General features: G+C 36.1%; 2 protein-coding genes and 1 non-coding gene across 12 annotated transcripts in view; 1 reads left to right on the plus strand and 2 right to left on the minus strand.

Moving 5' to 3' along the window:
- GPR160 (G protein-coupled receptor 160) overlaps positions 1-4,345 on the plus strand; it is a 51,079-nt gene extending 46,734 nt beyond the window's left edge. For both annotated transcript variants that reach the window (XM_061168308.1, XM_061168309.1), the window contains one exon: positions 2,956-4,345. In XM_061168308.1, the coding sequence (XP_061024291.1) occupies positions 3,021-4,037 (1,017 nt within the window). In that variant the 5' untranslated portion in view covers positions 2,956-3,020 and the 3' untranslated portion in view covers positions 4,038-4,345. The remainder of the gene's footprint in view (positions 1-2,955) is intronic.
- Positions 4,346-5,143: 798 nt separating this feature from the next.
- Positions 5,144-24,016, minus strand: part of PHC3 (polyhomeotic homolog 3) — a 79,949-nt gene continuing 61,076 nt past the window's right edge. For 7 of the 9 annotated variants that reach the window (XM_061168305.1, XM_061168301.1, XM_061168306.1 and 4 more), the window contains 4 exons: positions 23,627-23,741; positions 19,739-19,871; positions 19,416-19,647; positions 5,144-13,887 (listed from right to left, as the gene is read on the minus strand). In XM_061168305.1, the coding sequence (XP_061024288.1) occupies positions 13,733-13,887; positions 19,416-19,647; positions 19,739-19,871; positions 23,627-23,741 (635 nt within the window). In that variant the 3' untranslated portion in view covers positions 5,144-13,732. Of the gene's footprint in view, positions 13,888-19,113; positions 19,242-19,415; positions 19,648-19,738; positions 19,872-23,626; positions 23,742-24,016 lie in introns of those variants that run through there. The other 2 variants (XR_009697098.1, XM_061168307.1) reach the window with 2 other exon arrangements.
- Positions 20,849-20,951, minus strand: LOC133074290 (U6 spliceosomal RNA). The gene has a single exon (XR_009697136.1). It is a non-coding gene; the product is annotated as a U6 spliceosomal RNA (small nuclear RNA).

A 24,016-nucleotide genomic window follows, 5' to 3' on the forward strand; every position in this document is an offset into this window, starting at 1 on the left:
TAGTAGTTTCTGGGGGACGTGGGGTGTAACATTTTCACCTAAGAAAGTTTTGGTTTCCACGTCATTTTCCAACATACTTCCCTTTGACTGCCTTTTATTACCTCAGTGGCCTGTCTTCCCTGGGTCTTGTTTTTCTTGCCTCTGAAGTTTGCCCCAGCTCTGTGATCTCCTACATACGCCATTTCAAGCTTGTCTCTCTCTTCCGATCTTCTTTTGAAGAGCCTCCTGGTTTGTGACTCCTTGGCGGGGGCCGCCCCCACCCCCTTCCTCTTCTCTGACCCCCCCTTAGCCCCTGGGAGACACTCAGGGTTACTTCCCTCCTCTAGGGACCCTGTCTTTCTCAAGCAGCTCCCCTCAGAGAGTCAGTGGTGAAGGGGAAACTTGGCAAACATTCCTTGGATGTTTCCTACTTAAACACGATTCCTTAGCTTTACTTTTTGAATTTTGGATAGGAGTTATAAAGGACACAGTCATTTTATACTGATGATTCTTTCTTCCTTTTAATCCTAAACATACTTTTAAAAAGTAGGTCTTTATGAACCCATACCATTTCCCTTCCTCCCCTCCCCGCCCCCACCCCACCCCCCCATTCCCAACATCTGCCATTTAAAACTAAGCCAGTTCTTTCCTTGGCACAAGGAGGATTTCATATGTTCTTGTCATTCCACCCAGGTTTCCTTACCCAAAGCCAGTAGCAGTCAGGGTGGTAGCCATGATTCTGTGCCCTGGTGTATCAAATCTGAAATGGAACTTTTTTGAGAGGGTAAAGTTTATATGTATTTTGAATATAGTTTAAAAAAATTGAGCATATACCCAGAACTTGTTTGATTTGTTCTTTTATAACGTATAGTTATGGAAATAGGTATTGGATGATTTTTATAGTTATCTTTACATATATACATGTGTGTGTAAATAGGTACATTATTTGTGTGCCTTAATGACAAGGTCGATTTATATCCATGAGAGTATGTTAAAGACAAAATTATTCATGATCCTTTTTAAAGAACAGTGAGTTAGACCTTAAGACCATTGCAATAGGCACGGGTACCACAATACTGGGATTTTGCAGTCGGGTGTGGAGACTAGACTCAAGCTCAAATGCAATCGAAGTGGGAATTTACAGCCAAGGAAGAAGGTAGGGGTCTGTGAATGGACTATTACCAAGGAAAACATCAGTGGTGAGAGGGGATTCTGGTTAAACTGACTTATCAGAATTCTTGTGAAGGCAGGTCAAGGTGGCTGGCTAGACATCACCTGAAGGTTGGTGAGGATGAGGAACCTGATCAGACGTAGAGGGGGGGATTCTGGCTAAACCAACTTAGCAATATTCTTGCTAAAACTGGGTAACGTAATGGCAAATATAAAAGCTTAGAAGTCAGCTTAGTTGAGAAGAGTTGAATTCTCTTCTCAACTAGGAGAGACTCTGTCAAATTATAGTTGATTTTGTCAACAGAACTGGTGACCAGCCCTCTCCCATACCGATTTCTTTTCTATAGCCTCAGACAGGATCCTCATAGCTTCCTTGAAATTGTGTTACCTGTTTCTAGGCAATTTCAGGTTTCTTTTACTTTTTAGACTTGATACTCCCTTTTTTTTTTTCCCTTAAAGTTTGAGAAATTCAGAAAAACCTGTAAGTGGAATACCATATTAATAACTTGACGTGTACCTTTTTCTGTACATGTATAATATCTTTAAAAAAACACCAAGAATTGCTAGGTAAGTGCAAAGCAACAGGAATGGAGCTTGAACAGCTTTACAAGCAGGGAAAAGCAATGATGAAGTAGGAAGTTCAAAGAGGAAGAAATCAGGAAAGGATGGAAGACAAAGAAGGAAATTCAAGAAATATCCTCAAGACAAAACGCACAGTTGACCCAAAGTTGTTTCTGCAAGACTGTTCCACCACTTTGTATAACAGCAAGGAAAAAAAACCCAGCCCCAGCAGTAACAAAAAACTTCCTCATGAATGTCAGCAATTAGGGACAGGCTAAAAGTGATACCTCCTTATGATGGGCTATTATGCAGCCATTAAAAATGTTTCTTCAGATAAGAAGATAGTTTTCACTCTATATTTTCTACACATTAAATGTTGTTATGCCTTGTGAATGTTATATGTTAAAAAAAATGCAGTGATAAATTTCAACAGGACGTTTACTTAAGTGAAATGCAGGATAAAAGATTATGCAGCTGCATTCCTGTTGCTTTGCACTTACCTAGCAATTCTTGATGTTTTCAGGTAGCCCTGTTCAGTCCCTGCTCCTTCCCCATCTTCTTTCATCTCTCTAGGTGCCACACTTGACAGGTCACATCCAGAAGTTAAATCTTTCTTTTACCAGTATTCTCGTGATTTTCACCTGAACCATCTGTTTTATATCTTTGAGCTTTGGAAATTTATTTAAATGATGACCCTGCAGCTAAAAAGCTTTGAAAGCAGCTATACTAAAGGGGCATCCTGAGTATTATCTAAATTTCATGGGCAGAAAAACAAAACCGGGTAATGTCTAGAGTGAGTGGGACCGAGTCAACAGCTATCAATGGATTGTTCTGAGTATTCTGATCAGGCTGCTGTTTGAAGCCTATATTTTGGCTCTGGTAAATAAAGTGTTTATCTACCTTTTAAAAAATACCTTGAATTTAAACAATTTAAATTGAAATCAGGAAGAGAAGGGCATTCAAGAAATTTATCCTTAAAAAGCAAGCTAACTAATTTAAATAAAGCAGTTTGGTTATAGATGTGAGTTCTGACCATCTGCTTCTCAAAGAATGACCAGAGTATATGCATGAATTCTTCTTGATCATATTCTGTATAAGTGTTCTGTAAGTGTGAGAAATACAAGGTTAATTATTTGGGGAAGTGACTGGATTAAAGTAGATTTTTGAGATGCTTACTTTGTAAAGTTTTATAGTAGTGAGAACATCAAGATGGCATCAAGGTTTTCTTTTCACTTTTCTTTGCAGGGATGAAAAATCAAGTGAAGCACTGTTTTATTGTAGCAGCAGGCCTTTGAAATTTAACTCGAAAAATGAGTGCTCTTAATTCAGAGAACTGCTCTTTTCAGTACCAGCTGCATCAAACACATCAGCTTCTAGATGGTAACTGTCTGTTATTCTTGATTATACTTGGGAAAATACTGTTAAATATCCTTACATTAGGAATGAAAAGGAAAAACACCCATCAAAATTTTTTGGAATATTTTTGCATTTCACTGGCATTTACTGATCTTCTACTTTTGGTGAATATTTCCATTATATCTTATTTCAGGGATTTTGTGTTTTTAGGCATTAGGTTTACTAAATACCACATCTGCCTATTTATTCAAATTGTTTCTTTTACTTACAGTTTTTTGCATTATCCAGTTTTCCTGATAGCTTGTATAGATTATTACCTGAATTTCTCTAAAGCCACCAAACTTCCATTTAAGTGTCAAAAAGTATGTTATTTCTTTACAGTTATTTTAATTTGGATTTCTGTCCTTACTTATGTTTTGGGAGATCCAGCTGTCTACCAAAGCCTGAAGGCACAGAATGTGTATTCTCATCAATGCCCTTTTTATATTGGTGCTCAGGGTTACTGGCTGTCATTTTCCATGGTGACAATTTTATTTATGGGTTTTATAACCTCTTGGTCAGAAGTCATTACCTTGGTACAGGCTGTTAGGATAACTTCCTACATGAACGAGACTATCCTGTATTTTCCCTTTTCATCCCACTCTTCTTCTACCATGAACTCTAAAAAAACACTCTTGCCCAAGTTGATTATCTGTTTTCTTGGTACCTGGTTACCATTTGTCCTGCTTCAAGTAATTATCCTTTTACTTAAAGTACAGATTCCAGCTTACATTGAAATGAACATTCCATGGTTGTACTTTGTCAATAGTTTTCTCATTGCTACAATTTTTTGGTTTAATTGTCACAAACTTAATTTGAGAGACATGGCATTACCTGTGGATCCATTTGTCAACTGGAAATGCTGCTTCATTCCACTTATACTTCGTAATTTTGAGCAAATTGAAAAGCCTATATCAGTAATAATTTGTTGATATGTTACCATGTTAAAACTAAAACTTACAGCTACAAGACTGGTAATTTTACAAACGGGAAGGAATGAGGCCTTGGGACATATAGTTAACTGTAGCTCTCCCGTGACCCCAAACTTTCATACCTTTTCAGAATGTGTCTTTTGGGGGCCATATTTATTAGTTTTCAACAAAATACTTCCAAAAACATATTTATACCTGTTGGCCATACTCATGTTTGTGTTACCCAGAAAACTACTGGATACAAACTGTTATGTAAATCTGAGATTCTTCTGCCAACTTTTCAGATTTAAATAAATATTTTTATTAAACTCAGAGCAAGAAAATTGTTTTCTTTAGTTTAAATGTTCTCTAACATAAGGAAAAGGATTAGCTCAATTTAAATTTAGCGAATTTTTAAAAATACATCGTTCTTAATACAAATATTCCTAAGAGCAGAGTTTTTGTTGCTCACCATAAAGAACTGGGAGTGGTGACTGGGTCTCTTCCATGACACAAGAGATTTGTTTTCAGTTGTAACTTATCTGTCATAGAATCTGCATGGCAACCCGTAATCACATTGGCAATATACCGTAGTGTGAAAGTAGAATTTCTTATCCTCAGCACTGTTGAAGTTGTAGGTTGGATAATCCTTTGTTGTGGGAGCTGCTCCATGACTATACAGGATGTTCCAGAGCACCTCTGCCTTCCATCCACCAGATGCCAGTAGAACCTCTTTTCCCCAGTCATCAGACAATCAGTGTCTCCAGAAATTGCCAAACTTGGCTCGGGCAAGTTCTTGCGTGAGAACTACTGAAGTGAAGCAATCTGAATGGCAGAGTAATCTGAAATCACTCTGTGAGTTAAACTACAAAGACACCATCTAATTTGTCAATGTCTAAATATGCTCTCTGTTCCTTTCCTTCTTAATGTATGACTTTCTAACTGACCATACATGGGACTGAGATATTTAAAACTATTTTACTAATTAATTAGTAAAGACTTAAAACTCTCTGCAAATTTTAAATCTGGAAAATGTATAGTTTCTAGCCCCTTGTTAAGCTGTTGGTTTACAAGATGCCCCATTCTTCATAAGCTTAAAAAAAAAAGAAATTTTTCAATAGACCAGCCAAATGGAAGAAGCTTTTATTTGTAAAGAAATGAACTTACAACTGGTCTACAATATATTATTGTAATATAAACAATATAAATAAATGATCCTGTAGGCCCACTAACCTTCCATCCAGACCCACATGAAGCAATGTTACAACAATATTCTATGTGAAAATGTGCAGGTTAACAAAGGTGCAATTACAAGCAAGTTTAAGCAGCAGAGTATAAGGTGCTTTAATTTAACAGTTAATGTTGCCATCAACAAATATCTGAATGTTCAATTTTACTTCACTGAATACAGACACAACAAATATGAAAATCTAAAATTCATACACATGCTACTGTTAATATGAAAGTGCTTTCTCTTTTAAAAAAATACACCAAATGGACAATCTTTTTACATAGATCATGGTGTGCTCTTATAATGCAAAATTAACTTCATTTTCAGGTTATACATTTTAAAACTGGTAGCTACAGACACCAATCTAGGAACGCTAATGCTAAGAGTTCTAGAACTATTTCATTTCCTGTAAGGAGGACTCTAGTACAATATCCAACATAAAGAATACATCTATATATAATCTTAACATTTGTTTTTTGTAAAGATAAAAAATGTTTTCTTTCCCCTTGGTGATGCTTTTTGTTCATCCTGTGTGGATCAGTGTTTTGAGGTTTTAAAATATGAAAATCCTATTTTAGGACAATGGGAGGAACCTGGGAGGAACCAAAAGGAGGAATTTAAAAAATCAGTTAACATGTGCTTGAAGCATCAAAAATAAAGTTTTTTTAAAAAAATTTATCACAATCTGCCTTTGTTAAATCAACAGCAAAAAGCATGCTTTCAACAAGCAAGACGACAAAAAGGACTAATTCAACAAAGAGGCTTGAAATGCCCGACACCCGTGTCAGCCTCCATTTTGCACACTGCTGTCTACAACTCCAACCTTCAGCACAAGCTCACCCCTTACTTTGAGGATAATTTTTAGAGCTTACTTTGACTTTTTTTTCCTATGGAAAAAAATATGCTTTTGAATGAGGTGATTGAGAATCTAGTTAAATGTCTTGGAAATTAGATGTCTAAAATTATTACTATCTTTGAACACTCAAACTGGTTTTTTAAAGTTTAGAATACACATACAAAAAATATTTATGTAATATTTTAACAGCAAAAATATTTGAAAAACTAGGTAAACTAAAATACTTTAAAAGTTTTAACCAGTACCATGGAAAAAATTTTTTAAACCCAGACTATCTGGTTACTTGGATGTTAGTGTTCCTATTTACAAACACTTTACTACAGATTCTATTCTTAACACTTATTTGGACATTTACCTGCTTTAAAAAGCTGTTAACTATGATACAGAAAAGTTTTTTTCATTTTGCATCTTTATGGAGAAATATATAAAGTTGTGTCAAACGGGAAATTACACCGTAACTCAGAATCCTCTGGTGGCAAGGAAACCTCTACCCAATTAAATCGATCCTCCCATTCTGTTTGCTCCCCAAATATTTGTAAATTCAAGCTCCAAGCACAGAACTGTTTTATTGTTTACAGGTTCTGCATGTTAAAGGAAACCCTTTTACTATGTAAAAGATGTGTGCTTTCTAAAAAGTAGATATTTGTGATAATTGTAGAATTTTATGTAGTATTTCTTGCTTTAAAAAGAACACAAAAACTAAACCTGTTTAGCAAGCTCCTTTGAGATTTTTCAGTTTTCAGAAGTTACTGCACTGTCAATACTGGGTGTAAAGCTTTCCTAGTACAAAATGTATATAGTAAGCCAGCACCAGCTTCCTTGTAATTGTTGTCACACACCCTGCATATCAACACCCCTGGAATAGACTCAAGTGTCAAAATAATTGAGAAATGTGGGCTGTTAAAATAGTTTCAAAATGTAAATCCTAATATTAAGTACCTTTAATTTTATAACCTAATCAGGTATGTGGATTAATATGCAAAATGTGTTATAGGAATTGTGATATGATTCAGTCAGACCCCTCAGATATCACCTAGCTTAATCCTTTACCCAATGCATAAAGCGGCTCCAACTTTATATTCACTGCGTTAAGTAATAACAGTTACATGTCTGTTTATGCCACAATCAAACTGAGGACAAGAGAGGATTTTGTTATTACCAGTTCCTTAAGTCAGGTATACCAACCACACACCACACACTACATAGTAAATGTTCAAATGGTTTGCTAAATGAATGGATAAATGAATGACAGTGTTTAGTGATTTAGCAAGCATTTAGAAAAATCTCAATTAGCTCATCTGTGTGAATTTTCTACCTTAACCCTAAGGAGAACAAAGACTGTGGGTGTCCCAGGAAATGGATCATAATAAATAATTATCTTTTAGCCAAAGCTCTTAAGGCTGAAACAAACCATTAAAGAAAGAGAGAGAGAAATAAGTAGGAGCAACTTTAAAAAATACCCCACTATGTGGTCTGGAATCATAGTTTATACAGCTTAACGATGATTTAAACAAAATCAACATTTTGAGTAGTACAGGCTCCATACTGCATATTCAGAAGAGGGAACAGGTTATAAGCTTAGTAATGGCCTAAGATGTCACACAGCTAATTTATGAACTAGAAGTAAAACTCCAGTCTCCCAGCCAGTATTTTATCTTCACTTACCATGTTCATTCAGTGATTATGTCCACTTATTATTTGCTACTGAAGTAATTATTTTAGTACTACCTAAAATAAAATTCTGGTTTTAACATAAGTATTATAAAAGATTTTAGCAATGAATACATCTGGTTTGCTTGAGGCAAGACTAAAGTTCCTTTTCTAAAATAGGTTGATGTTCATTTCACTACCATTCCTCACCACTCTCTTATAATCACCAACTTTTTCACCTCCATCCATTAAAGCGCCACAAAATCAAGGATTATAACACTGATTAATAGTCCCTAAAGTATAACTTTTAAGTCAGTAAGTGACAACTACTATCAATCCTTAAGATTACTGGCGTCGATTTAAATAGGTGGTCTAAAAGGACTTACTTTTATTACTCTTACATTTAAAACTGTACCATGTTAGCATAAGTGTTTAAAGTTTATATTGATTTCTTCTGTCCAAATTAAATTTCACTCATTACTTTTTAAAATATTTTAAAACCCTGGCACAGGTTTTCCTTCTATGGATTCCTACTGATGCCACCAATATCATTGACAGCAACTGTACTTTTCAAAGGCAGTAGAGAAAAATGTTTCAATGTACTTCTTCCCTAATGTCTGAGGCTGAAATAGTCACCTTTAATAACTAGTTAAATGTTCACAAGCTGTTCAAAGGGGGAAAAAAATAAAACCGTGGAAAGCATTTCCCAAAGCTTCCATGAACATGGCACTTTAAGAGGTGTGTGTCAGAGTAGAACAGGAGAGCTTTTATTAGAGAAGCTGGGCTTCAGGAGGAGGGCAGGTCTCCCTTCTCATGCAAGTATACTAAAATGCAAGTTCAGAAAAAGCCAGATGTTCTGCTCTGGAATACGATGATGATGATTATTTGTACTAATGCTTTACAACTTTCAAAAACAACTAAAATAGTATTATTTTAAAATAGATTAAATAAGCTCTGAAAAATAATATGTAAAAACTTTTAAAAATTCTTAAAAATTTAGGCGTTTTCCAAAGAAGATAATATAATTTTCAACGTTTTTTACTGAAGAAATGGCTTGTATTAGTGCTATGAGTAAAACTATGATACATTTTTTGAACTTCTAACAAAAAAGGAGTATCTTCCCAAAGAATCTTTTTAAAGTGTACAGCTTATAGGTTGAAATTAAATTTTAATAAGATTGCATATTTACTTTCCCTAATACTGCATTTGTGCTTATTTAATTGAATCACAACTGTTAAGATAAAAATCAAATGCTCTAAACAGATTCAGAAATACCAATTTTGATGAAAGTAGATTAAACAGTTTTTTCAAGAACCACACTACTGTGCATCAAAGAAAGAGGTAGGCTTGTAGTTACTGAAATCCACAGTAAGAAAACAGAACCCTACAACTCCAGTCATCCGATTCTTAGACCAAGACACAACCTAACAAAATACTATCCTAGGAATGCCTCTCTTTGTATTAAATCCACTAGGTTGATTGATCTGGAGTATCTGAAAACAGATACTCTCTCCTCTATATAATTCTGATAACTCATAAAACCTTTGAGTTCTTGACAAATACTCTTCCCAACTATAGCAGCTGTTAACCTTTCTCAGAAGTCAAAAATCACCGATGTATGTATCACTGGAACTATTAATGTGCTCCTAAGGGCAGGATCATTTGATCAGGAGAGTAAAAGAATGACTCTGATTGCAGGTAAATCTTGACATTAAGGGAAAAAAAAAACCCAACCCTACATCCTTTTATTGCAGTAAACGGAACCCAGCCATTACAATTCATTTGAACTACGAACGGCCATATCTATACAACACAACCTCACTCAGTTATCTGAATTAACCTCTTGGGTCTGGAATGCTTTTTTTGCTGTCTCTTCCTCCACTTCCCTGTCATTTCCCCTAGAAGGCTGTCCCCAAGGCCCACTGGCAGTGTGCAGAAAACAGCTGAGGATATATCGCGCAGAGTGGCCCGTTTCCCCTGCCCAGAGGCTGCTCAAAGACACGAGTCGAGTGTCAGGTGTTAGAAATTCTGCCCGAAATTAACCCTCCTACAGAGTCATCTGTAGGGCTTCTCAGGCAAAGAAGAAAGTCAGCAGTCTCCTCCAGGCTTGAGGAGGTAAGGGGAAATTGAGGCCCTTTCATCCTATTAGGCAACATTGCTCCTCAATGCCCCTTGCTCAGAGGCAGCGTTGAGTTCTTGCCATTCAATGAGGGGGAGGATCTTCAAACCACAAAATATAACCAAGCTGTTCTAATTGAAAATACATTTTTGAAATGTTCTAACAGTGTGTCCAGCCAGGGATTTCTTCCACTTGATATGGCTATGAAGACAGCATCTTTCCCATGCATCTGTACTAGTTTCTTCTTTCCAAAATTCTTTACACACATGTAAACACAGCCTAAAACTACACACAATCTATGCATTGCCTCACTACCATACTTTATGCCATGGTGGTACCAAAACCTTGCAAATGCAAACAACGGGTCTTCATAACATTTAGCTGAACAAGTCAAGTGACATGAGGCACTAGAACAGATTGCAATCCAAGACTGGTATTTGAATACACTGACTATAATGTCACACTGGATATGGGAAAATTAGCTATGTTGAAAATTTAAGTGGGCTACCTAAAAAATTTTTTTTCTATTTAAATCTACTTAAAACTAGGTAAAATGAGTATTAACTTCAAAAGTACAGAGATGTGTTCAGTGTTAAGGTGGGATAAACTAAAAGTGGCAGGTCTCTTGTCTGCTTCTCTCCGATCCTCAAGCTCCATCACTAACCTTGCTTTCCTTCTATTCCACATTCTCTGTTCAGAGGGGACAGCCCTTAAACTAGGACTTTAGAAAGGGTCTGTTTAGAGAATGCCCCAGCAAATTAAAAGTACCATCATGGGAAAATAACCAGCCCCATAGAAAGCGACAGGTTGTGGGAGAGCACTCTCTCAGTGATCTTATCAAAGCTGCACCGCTGTGTAGGACACATGCCCACCTAAGGCTTGAGGAAAACGTGCATCACGTAAGGAACAATTTTTACAAACCAGCTGTTTACTCTTTTAAGCACACATGGCTTAACGCAAGTAAAATTTCAGACTTGTAGGGATTTCCTTCCTCAGTGGGAGAAGAGTGCCTCAATATGAAGAAGTCAGAAAATGCAAACTTAGCAAAAGAAGAACTTCCCATGTCCCCTTTCTGCTTATCACTCCCTCTCAATCAAAATCCTGAAACAGGTAGTAATATGAAGGAAAATAAGAGTAACAGCACTCTCCCCACCTATTTCATATTAAAACTGTGCTTAGAGCTTAGGAGGGAGGTGGGCATCCAGTGTTATCATCTATATCCATTAAATATATAACTGAAATTTTAGAATTCACATGATTAAATCATCCGGAAACAGTTGTGTCGATGGTAAAGCTACTACTTAAAAGTCAATGAGCCATTTCTAAAATAAATTGGAAAAAAAAGCAAGTGTGTTTTTTAAGTATGTTTTGAGTGGGGACAACAGAAGATCTGGACTGTTTTTAACATTATTATAAGATTTAGGATTATAAGGTGCTCTCCAATGGAAACCCGCCCTTGTAAGTGTTCTTGGACACCCAGCACGGTGTGAGGCACAGGGGCTCTGGGTAGGTAGATGATGACTGGTATCAGAAGAGCAAGTGAACAGGAGAACCTGTGATGCAGTTCCAAGTCAACACCTTAAAGGCTATGTATCGATAATATAGTTATGGGAGGTGATCATTACTGCTAGAGGGGTCTATCCCCAGAGAATCAATTTTGTGTGAACTGTGCCTATGGATCGTCTATGAGTTTTAATTCCAGGAGAGATTTTCCTTTGTGCCCTTCAGCCCTCATACGGTGGACCAGCTCCTACTAACGCTTAGTCTTTACTTGTGTCCCGAAGTTGCAAGCTGAGGGGAAAAGTCAAAGCATATGACAACCCTTGTCACAAAGATTAACTGCTAATAAATGAAAACTGACTGTAGAGTACCTACCTTTCCTTGAAACTTTAATCCAGTAATTAAAAATGTGACATAAAAGAAATATGTGACATACACTACAAGCTATTGTAGGTCTGGAACATGAGCCTTATACTATATTACATATTCTAATCCTACACATAACTATCAGTAAACATCTTCTTTTTTTAAAAAAACATTACTACACAAAAGAATCCCACAAAGCATACATTCAAACAAGAGGCATCTAAAGGTTAAAAAAATTACCCGCTGTATTTTTGTATAAAAATAATCAACATTCTCTAATGTACACAAAGCCAAAAGATAAATATCTGTGATGTCTTTAATGACATCTTTAGTCTTCTAATAGCGTAACACAATCTTTCTGAAAAGATCAGTGACAATGACTGAAACCCATGGACTCTTCCTCACTTACTGAACTTCTGCCAAATATGTGTGTATGTTCCTTCATTACTAAAACATTTCCATTGTATGGTAGAGAGAAGATGATAAGAGTCAAATGTCTTTGATGTCCAGGACTATATATAGCTTACAGGGCTCCCACAACAACTTTTAGTGCCGTAATTCTAACGCAACACTAACTGTTCAATGAAAAGTTTCACTTTAAAGATTTTTTTCCCTAAAACATGTACATACAAAATTAGACTCAATTTATCCAAGAGTGCTTTGCAGGAAGCATACAAGGATTTAGTCAAGGAAAAAGGAATGTGCATTCTAGCTAGATCCACCTTTTTCAACACTAGAAAAATCCAAAGACCAACCACATAGCCACTACAAACTAGCACCCTGCCAGCAAAGGCCGAGCCCTGGTTCTTAAGGCATAATCATTATGCCTTCATCAGTGCAGAGAGAGATGAAAGATTATTATTATGAGTCAATACTGAGAGTCAAATTATTGGTATGTTTGTCCTCATTTTATATGCCAACTTAATGGATTTCCCCCCTTTGTCTAGAATGCATAAAGCTGGGAATAATATTCCAGCAGAACATTAATGCTATCTGAAATATTTCCATTATATGATGTATTCCTTATTACGTCCCATCTATTTTTTTCCCCCAAAAATATCCCTCTGGGTGAAAAAGACCAACATTAGTCACTCTACATTATGGTTTCTCAACCTTGGCACTACTGACATTCTGGACCAACTAACTCTTTGCTGTAGAGGACCGTCCTGTGCATTTGTAGGATATTTAGTGACATCCCTGTCCTCCACATGCCAGATACCAACAGCAACCCTCCCCACCCCGACCCCGAGGCTATGACAACCAAAGTGTCCCTTGACATTGTCAGATGTCCCCTGGGGAACAAAACTGACCTCCATTTAGAACCACTGCTCTAAATGAACAAAAACTAAGAGGAAAACGAACTTCCTCCGTCACACCAAATTCTTGGTCAAGTTTGGAACAGAAACCAAATCTTCTAACTTCCAGATCAGTATTATTCACGCTAGAATGCAATTCTTTTTATACATAAAGCAACTGTTTAACAGGCTTTTTTTTAAAAAAACATACACTGATATCTCATTGCATACAATTCCAGTCACTGGACTCCAAAATTATTCCTAAATTATTCCTAAATTATATCTCTCATGACAACCTATAGAAAACTTACAGGGTAGAAAAATGTATAAGAAAACCAAATCAAAAGAGGAGAAATGTAAATTATTAAATTACTTTCAAAAGGATTTTTATATTACTGATAAACATCACCTTTAAAAAATTATCTAGTAAAACACTTTGAAAAATATCATGACCCTCTGTAACAAGTCTTTCAATGTTGTGTGTAACCTGTAAAATTAATTCACCCATGTTAGCTAATTATGAAAATGTATAATGAATTATTATATCTGTACAAGAAATGTCAGCCTTTGATGCAGAGATCTCAATGTGCTTGGCTATCTGCCACAGTAAGTGATAATATTTTAGGCCAACTTGAGCCTTTACCCTTACAAGTTTGTTTAAGAATACAATTGCTGTTATCTCAAGGCCTCATGATTCTGTTAAGATTCCTTCAGAGAGTTGATGCGCGCACAGATCTTTAGGGCCGGGCCTAGCTTGATATTCATCGCACTCATGAGATGGTCTTCTTTGAGCAGGAGAAGAGCCTGTCCATCAATCTCCTGTGCTCTGAACTCATCTGCGATATCCTGGCAGCCTAGAATTTCATCAGAGGAAGGATGTTAGAATACATACACAACAATCAGACATCACTCCTAACAGTCACAGTTAAGGCACCCTGGGTGACTTAACACAGGCTGAGAAACAAATGAAATTTACTGATGGCAGTCGTGGGCTCACTCTGGAAGAAGGCAGTATTTCTTGGCATTCTAAAAAGAAAATTAACAATTTGAAATCTAGGTAAAGCAATTTACTTGGAATTCTTGCCTTAAAAATAGTACTGCAGAAATAATTAGTAAGAGTCAGATTAAATGTACAGCTCGTTCAGTCCAGACATAACACACCTTCATAAAAGGACAATGCTGTCACCTGAAAGCACGCCACACACACGAGCCTGGATTAACTGCTTACCCTACCTCACGAACTCTTCTTTGTATCAATATCCTTCACATACAGGTACAAAAGAATAGAGCATACTGTTCTGCCGCTTAATTTAGAAATATTTTCTCAAGTACCACTTTCATTTTCATTGGTAGTTTTATTCTGATATACAACCTTCGACTGCCAGGCACATCTGAAACATTTTTATTATTCACTCAGCATAGAACCAATCCATCAAAATTATAGTATCAATCTACTGTTAAATGTATTACAATACTCAACTTGTAATTTCAACTTCAAATCTTAATATCATTGGACTCATCTCCACTTCTGATAAAACAAATTAATGAAATTTTGAGCTTGCTGGGCTAATCTCTTGAGAAATAACCAATATTTTACCTTTCAGTGTAAACTGGGTGCTTTAACAAGTAACAGTGAGAACACTACTTGATCCTCGAACATTTTTATTATCCACCACATTTTGCACAGCTAATGAACTTCCCCACTAACGGTAAAGAAACCAGCAGGGAAAGTAATGAATTAAGGAACCATGAGAGGAGAGAATACAAAAATGTGGAAGCTTCCTTATAAAAGAAAATAATTATGAAAGTGAATTTAAGAATAAAAAAACTAAGAGCCTAAAGTCTCTTTTCTTCAAATCAGCATTCTAAGGTAAAACACAAAAAGATAATGCACAATGACAATGGTTACATTATACCTTTGGATATGACTTTGTTGGAGTCATTATTCTTTCTACTGCAAATGTATCATCCTCTTGTTTATGTAAGATAATAATGTAATTCCTACAACCCCAGTACCAAACACAAAACACTGCAGGTGCTAAACACATGTATTTTTGGGTAAGTGAAGGACTGAATGAATAATGAACAAAAACAGAATCTGCTAAAAAGGAGCCATCTGAAAGAGTAATGCAAAAAAATTTTTTTTTTCTGTATTCAGCTGTATGGCCAGCTTTTCTCTTGCTTATTTCTTTCCCAACTTCTCTGCTGATTGTAACCTGCCTGTCTCCTTATGTGGCAGTCAGCTTTTCAATTCCTCTATTTTAATAACTTCTCAGATTTTTAAAAATTGCTATTTCAAAAGTACCCTCCACAGAATTTGTATGGTTTTGGGTATTTACCATATAAAAGAGACTAAATAGTTAAAATGAGATTACTCACCATAGAAAATCCCCTTTTCTTTTCCCAGAGGTAGCTCTCAAAACTGAGCAGACAAAACTGACTAATCTTGCATCTAGTTGTGACTTCATCCTTCTTTTATGAAAGAACTAATGTTCTTCTCTCTTCAGTCTTACTTACAAGAACACAGGAAAGAAAAGAAGAGAAAGACAGGGTAGGACTTACTTAGATTCAGAAAAGAGAAGGAGTGAGAAGTAATGAGGATCGTAAGAGCTACATTTGGGAATAGAAACAAGGAGTTCTCCATGAGGAAATTCATAGTATGTTTTTGTTCCTCAGTATTACCAGATCCCTCTTTAAATGTCTTCTTGTAGGTAGACAAAATATGTGTTAGCAAAATAATAAAGAACAAAATGTGAGGAAACCGCATGATCAAACAGGAATGAATTATCTTCAGAATTTTAGATCACAACTATCTTAAGCCAATCACAAAAAGGGGTGTTTATATGTTAGTATAGAAATGAAAAAATAAGGTGATTTTTAAAAGGGGAGGCAGAAGCAAATATGCTTCCTAAAACTAGAGAAAGATGATTTTTTTAAAAAATGTAGATGCCCAAGGTATACTGAGCTAAAATTCTATGAATTTCTGACATATTTAGAATCTACACCTATGCAACAGCTAGTGCTCCAAGGACATTACAGAACATATCCCGACTGCAGCAAGTCGTCAGCTTAGCTGGCTTCACATCACCAGAAGCAGATCAGGATGGGATGGACCTCTGCACACAGACATGGGTCCCAAAGGAACCTCACAAGTGCCCAGTCACATTTCCAGCTAACCCTAAAACAAAAACACCCCATACAAAAATTAACCTCGGTAAGGATGATGAAAGGCTATCACCTACACTCAACACTACAGAACAAACGAGTCCCTATAACAATATTATGAAACGATAGTAAATAGTCATGTTTTTAACCAATACCTACTTTTTACACCTACACAGAAACTAAACCTACTGCAGATTCACAGACCAACAAATACAGACTAAGGTGATCTTTGCAAAACGCAGTTCACTGTATCAAGGAAGAGTTAAAGAAGATAACTGCAGTAAACGGAGAGTACAAAGAACCTTTCCTATAGAGAACTTTTTAATGTACGAACATTTAGAAGAAGAGAATATTTTACTCTGGTAACAGCTCTGAGACTTGTCTGCATACCAGCACTAATATGGTCCCACCAAGATGGTTCTCAAGATGACATAGAACAAGAAGAGAAAACTCTAGGAATAAATACAGGTGCCCTGATGAAAGAGGGAAACCCAGCCTCAACTGGAAAGAAAAATGCAAGAGATTATAAAATTTACAAGTTTATTCATTCCATGAGAAGAGCTCAGGGGAAAAAAAAAATACAGCCCTGTATGAGCTGAAAGAGGCTCAAAAGGATTTACAAAGGCCAGATGAACACAGAGAAATGATGGTAACAGCCTTTTCTGGTTGAGATTTACCTTAAGCCACAGGCATTATTCAGAGAAAAACAGAGAAAGAAGATGTAACACATCACACAAATAAGCTTGTTACTCAGCCTGTCAAAGCAGTTTAGAAATACTCCTATTTAATCAGTAAAAAAGTAGAGTTATATTCAGCACACTTACAATTTAGAATTTCTTCGTATTAAGAAACAGTCTGGGTCTGCCTTATATGTAATTTTCTCTAGAAGGCTGGCAACAAAATTGTCTTAATAAGGCAAGCATCTCAAGTTATAAGAAATAATTTTTTTTTTTTCAATTCAATGAAGGAAGAACAAAACAAAAAAATTAGCCTTTGTCCTAATAAAGCAACCAAGAGTAGCCTTGTGGCAAATGGATGCTGGGGAAAATTAGAAAACTAGCCCTAAAAAAGGCATATGAAGTGATAGAACCATCAGCAGCATCTGTTATTTGTTATCTGTTTGGCCAACTATTTTCCTCCTCCCCAAAGGAAAAGAAATATTTCCCCCTCCAAATGAGAAATCAGGCTAACAAACAGTTCATATATCCCATTTGGAAGACTGAGACTGTCTAAAGGTGACAGAATCAAAGTTCAGCCCCAGGGATTAGCGTCAGTTCCAATGTTAATTCTCAAGATACCTAGACTGGTATAAAACTTAAAATTTATTTCATTAAATATTAAAGCCACACCCTGTGAAGACTCACCATTCTTTTAAAGCAGATTCTAAACCCACCTGGTCAGCACTTGAATCACACCTAAGTTTTCCTAGGTGCATGCTTAAAAATCTTCCCATGAAAAATGTATCCCTTCTTTAAACAATTTCATCTTTCTTTAAAAGTGACCATATCTTGTTTGATAGAAAAAAAAGCTTATTTCACATTTCTAAAATAAGCCATTAAAAAATAATTTAATAAAATTCCAGAGTTCTGCATATTTATCTCCCTCAAACCTGACATCCTGATAAAACCATCGAAAGTTGAAAACATCAAGTCAAAAATGCATTTAATACACCTAAACTTCCAAACATCATAGCCTAGCTTAGCCTACTTTAAACATTCTCAGAACATTAAGAATAGCCTACTGTAAGTAGGGCAAAGTTACCTAACATATAAAGCTTATTTTATAATAAAGTGTTGAATATTTCATATCATTTATTGAATGAATACTGTACTGAAAGTAAAAAACAGAATGACCACATGAGTCAAGCATGGTTGTGTCAGCTATTCACCCTCATGACAGCATGGCTGATGGAGCTGTCCTGCCCAATTTGCGGCAAGCATCATGCTTCGTATCACCAGCAAAAGATCAAAATCAAAATCTGAAGCACACTTTCTACTTAATGTATATCACTTTTGTACCATTATAAAATCTAAAGTTCATTAAGTCTATCCATCACAAGCCAGGAACCATCTGTGAAGGTAAAATGGCTAACAGATTTTTTTTTTTTTTAAAAAGAATACTTCTGAATATATTTTCTTCACTCATAACATTTTAGCTATAAGTATGCTTCTGAGACAGTGGTCACCTTCATAGAAAGACTGATTACCAAATATAGGTGGATTAGTTTTAGTAAGTCTGTGGACAAGTTCAAAGGGGATGTATTTTTCTGGAAAGCTTGTTTCAAGAGAAATGGTATGATTCACCAAAAACCCAAAATGGAACAAATGCTTTTAAAAGTCTTATTTTCCATTATTTATAAGGTTAAAGTGAATGATAAAAGATTTGCTGATTAAAAAAATACATACTGTCTCAACATATAGAGGCAGTGTGGGTCTCATCATTGGCAAAGGCGGTCTTTAGTACCCAGCCCAGTAGAGAAAGTGGATATAAAAGATTACTGTTTAGTAAAGATAAAAGAACATAATGACTTAAGCTGATGGAAAGAATACCAAATGAGAGAGCAGGAAATATAAATAAGAAAGTAACCCTCAATATTGGAATGGAATATCATAACTGAATTTCATTGTCTACTTAATTTCAGAAGTGTTCTTGATGTCTTAAACTTTATGCAAAGAATCAAAGAATGCAGCCTCCTTTAAAAGAAACAGCATTTTTGTTTTGTCTTTTTAAAGAAACAAAAAAATTTTACCACACTCTAAAAGGTCTTGATTAGCTTTCAAAAATGTAAAAAAAATTTTGGTCTGTGTTATTTCATTTAAAAAAGGTTAAATTAGGAAATAAGGAGGAAATATTGATAGACTAGAAAACTGGAAGAGCAGAAGGGAAGAAGTGTCTGACTCAATCTCTCTACTGACCTCTCGAGAGAAATCAGACTGAAGAGAAGAGAGCACCTTTAATATCTTCACCGGCTGAGGTGTCACAGCAGAAGCAGGACTAGTCAGTTTTTATCGACTTGGGGGGTATGAGAAAATACCCAGTTGTGCTGAGGGAATAAGCAAGAGGAAACAGATCACATTTCAATAGCAAATGCCATTTAATGAGTATATATACACAGAACTTCTCTAGCCCTTTTTTGCAACAGGTGTGGATGGATCTAATGTCATTCCTGGGTGTGTGCACAAGGCAAAAATCAAGGTCAAAGTGGTCAATCACATACCAGGCAAAGAATGGATGAAGGCCCAGACATCATCAACTGTCCATATAGACGGCTCTGTTTGTGAAACTGGTAGCAGGTCACTATTTTCAGGCATCTTCCTCATCCTCACATCCCGAAGCTCACGCTCTCTTTCCCGCTCACTCTGCCTACGCAGGCGTGTTGTCATAGCAGATGGCACAGAATCTTCGTGAGAAGCCAAGTCTTCTTCTGCAGATGGATAAGTAATTGGAAGCTGGAAAATGTAGTACAAGTAAAATACAGCATTGCACTTTCCTTGTATTTCTGAAAAGGGTATTGTACTTTGAATCAAGGTTTCTACAGACCTGCCTAAGGATATGTTCTCTTGCTGCCCCGTCAGGGCCACTTGGACGACGGCCACGATGCCCAAGACTTTGATTATCAGGCTTACGATTCCAACGACTAAGTGCAAATTTTTTAGAACAGCTAACATTGTACCTAAGAAATTCAAGTAAAAAAAAAAGTATTAAATGATGTATGGGATGCTCCACTTAGTAATTATGACCTTAATTAAAGTGCAGTTGTGAATCAGTAAATGCCATTTATTTCATTATGGATTATAATATCTCAGAAAGTAAACCACAGTGTTCAATAAATTTACTTATGCTAATAGTAAAAAAAAAAAAAAATCCCTCGTTATATATAATATAGCTGTCAATGTAATACTGGACACCTATAACAAGGTACTGGTATCTCCTAATAACAGCATGATAGTGGGAAACTTTCTGCAAAATACAAACAATAACTCATTTTTGCAGTTACAAAATAATTCAAGGTTCCAGGAGAAGAAGAAATTATTAGTTAACTATTTAGATGATCATTCAAATGGTTATTTTCTTGGGTAACCATTTCTGAAGAGATTTTCAAAAAAGAGATTAATATAGTAGAGAAGAGGAAATCTCAAATGGCTAGTAAAATATTTTTCAAATATAACTAAAATCAAAGACAGAAAGGTAAAGTTGAGTTATCAAAGTTATACAAGGAATTCATGGTTCTTAGGAATTCAGGAAATTCAAATATATTTAATTCTTTAAAACTGGCTGGAAGAGGACCTCCCTGGTGGACTAGTAGTTGGGAATCTGCCTGTCAATACAGGGGACACAGGTTGATCCCCAGTCTGGGAAGAGTCCACATGCCCAGGAAGACTCCACGTGCTGCAGAGCAGCTAAGTGTGCACAACTACCGAAGTCCACATACATATAAGCCTGTGCTCCACAACAAGAGAAGCCACCACAAAGAGACCCTCACACACCGCAACTAGAGTAGCCCCTGCTCTCCAAACCAGAGAAAGTCCTCGGGCAGCCATGAGGACCCAGCACAGCCAATACATTTATTATTTTTTTAAAAAACTGGCTGGAAGATTTTATCAAAACCAACTAATATTTTTAAGTGTATATTTTAATATATACATAGTTTTTAATGTGGAATACTTTATTAATTTGCATATCATCTTATGCAGGGACCATGCTAATCTCTACAGCGTTCTAATTTTAGCATATGTATTGTCAAAGTGAGCACTCTTAACGATTTTTTTTAACATCGATCTTTATAAGGCCCTGGTGGCTCAGATGGTAGAGTCTGCCTGCAATCCAGGAGACATGGGCTCGATCCCTGGGATGGGAAGATTCCCTTGGAGAAGGGAATGGCAACTCACTCCAGTATTCTTGCCTGGAGAATTCCATGGACAGAGGATCCTGGCAGGCTACAGCCCATAGGGTTCCAATGAGTCAGACACAGCCAAGCAACTAACACTTTCACTTTCTAAGGCATGATGACAGTTTAAAAGAGTTCTGTGAATGGGACTTTCCTGGAGGTCCAATGGTTAAAAATCCACGTTTCACTGCAAAGGGTGCAGGTTCAATCTCTGGTTGGGGAACTAAGATCCTGCACGTTATGCAGTGTAGCCAAAAAAAAAGACAATCTTTTGCCATTTATTGGGTTCCAACGCCCTAAACAGAGGCTGGGCAATTTTTTCTATAAAGGGCCAGATATTAAATGTTTTAGATTTTGTAGGCCACACAAAGGTTCTGCCACAATTATTCAACTCTGTAACATAAAAGCAGCTAGACAGTAATGAATGAAAACAGACGGGTTCCAATAAAACTTTACTTAGTAAAAAAAAAAAAAAACAAAAAACTTTACTTAGTGACACCTGGGGCCTTCCTGGTGGCTCAGATGGTAAAGACTCTGCCTGCAACGCAGGAGAACCGGGTTTAATCCCTGGGTGGGGAAGAGCGCCTGGAGAAAGGAACGGCTACCCACTCCAATATTCTTGCCTGGGAAGTGCCATGGTAGAGGAGCCTGGCGAGCTACAGTCCATGCAGTCACAGTCGGACATGACTGAGCAATACATTATACACAGTGACAATTTTAGATAATTTTCATGTATCACAAAATATTCTTCTGATTCTTTTTCAACAACCACCTAAAAATTTAAATAGTATCCTTAATTAGTTCAGGGGCCATACAAAAATAGGCTACAGAAAGGACTCAGCCTGGGTATAGTCCGCTGACTCCTTCCCTAGAAAGAAGAGTGAAAAGAGATCATCTAAAAAAATGCACATAGTGGCTCTTTTTTTACACATAAAATTGCTGTTGTAATTTCTTATTTTCAAAATTCTTTTTGAAACTCTTTTGCTCTAAGATGATTTTTCAGGGAAATGACAAGAATAAATCCCAGTTAACTTTGCTATTGAAAACTGTTTTACCAAAAGAAAATTCCCTCACTTATGTTTATGGAAATATCAATGAGGTGGAAGTAAGGAGTACTATAGAGAAAATTGGCTATTTTTCCCCTAAAAATATAAAACAGAAGAGTGTCCTGATGGTCACTTCATTTTACCCTAAAACAATTAAACAAGCTCCTCCTGTGTTCAACATGCTCATCTGTGGGCTCAGCTCTAAAGGTTTCTGATTTCCATTTACATCAACTAACAAACTTCTTCCCCAACTGACTGAAGAAGAGAGAAGAGGGACTAATTTGCTCTTTACTCCCTAAATACTGAGATATCGAAGAAAGACAGCTAGGCACACATGTAAACAGCATTTCTTACCTGACCTAACTTATCCTCTCCTCCTTACTCTTCTCTCCTCTATATTTTCCCACCTTAGGACCTCTAAGCCTCTAAAGAGCTTCACCTAAAGGTATACTAACCTGACACCTCAGCAATCATCTCTGGGAGAAGAGTGATGATAGTGTGCTAACTGTCCTGAAATATTTCTGAACAGTTTAGAAGTTTAAAAGATTCTGAAAGGCAATCCTCCTCCCTCAGTTTTTAATCCCTTTGAATCAGAAAGCCACTACTCTTTCTTGTGGTATATGCAAACAAAATAGGAGTTACATAATTTGATTAGGACTATCAAAATAACATGAAAAAATATCTGAATAACAGATTGACAAATAAAAAACCATTAACCCAAATACTTCTGCTTATTTGACTTAAGTTTTACAAAACATATTTTAGGTACACCATACTAAATAATGTATTCATTTAGGGAGCAAGAAATTCCCTAGATGTATCTTTAAGATCTTAAATTCTTTGAGAAAATAACTTTTGGAATATAGAACAAAGTTCAAAATAAACTGTGTACACACTTTAGCTTCAGTGGGAAATACCTGTATTATGATTTATTAACAGAATTAGAGAGGCTTTCTTTAATGTAAACTAAATGTGTGACTAGATCAATGAAGGTACCAAAAAGGTTTTTGACAGTAGTACTATTTACCTATAATATTACTGAAAAAACATTTAGAAAAGACAGGCATTTTTGTTATCAAGTAATATAACAATGTGGAGAATTTATCCTACAGATGTCCCACTTAAAACCCTAAAATAAACAGGATATGGTTAAAAGAAATGAAACATTTTAAAATATAACAAAGTAAATCCAGGTATTTCAATATTGTTAAAACAAAGGACTAGCAGTGTATTCACAGGAGGGAGTCTCCTCCATATTCTTAACACCTGGAGATTGATTGCTACTTCAATATTTGATTATGCTATATGTGTTATGAATACAGTTTTCGCCAAGTAAAATTTAACAACTAAATAGCAAAGTAGCTCCAGATAATGTCTATTTGATAGTATTCTTCTACAGTACCTAGTTTTGACCAATGGTAAACTCTACAAGTTTTTTAGTTTTGTTATAGCAGTTTCTGGCTTGTGCTTTAGGAAACTTGAGAACAGAAATACCTTTTGGCACATGACATAGTGCAGAATCGTTTTGACCGAAGAAACTCATTAGCATATCCCATCTTTCCACAAAATTCACACTTGAGCAACTCACTGTCCATTTCTTCTAATGTCTCTAAAAAAGAAAAAAGCAGAAAAAAAATTCCAAAAACTTAATTATGGCAAATTTTCTTTTAGCTTCTACCTTGGTGGGATACTGCCAGTGTTCAGACCCTACAGGAGACTTAAAAGGAATGGTCTTTTAACTTTTCAATCCATAGCCACTTTGGCAAGGCAAAGCCCCCCAAAACCACCACTTCCACCAATTCCCTCTGGCTCCTGCATAAAAATCTTATGGAGTTTTCTCTATATAAATAAATAATACATTTTTAAAGGTTCATTTGCAAAGAA

This window comes from Dama dama, chromosome 19 (genome assembly GCF_033118175.1).
Source record: "Dama dama isolate Ldn47 chromosome 19, ASM3311817v1, whole genome shotgun sequence".
NCBI lineage: Eukaryota > Metazoa > Chordata > Mammalia > Artiodactyla > Cervidae > Dama > Dama dama.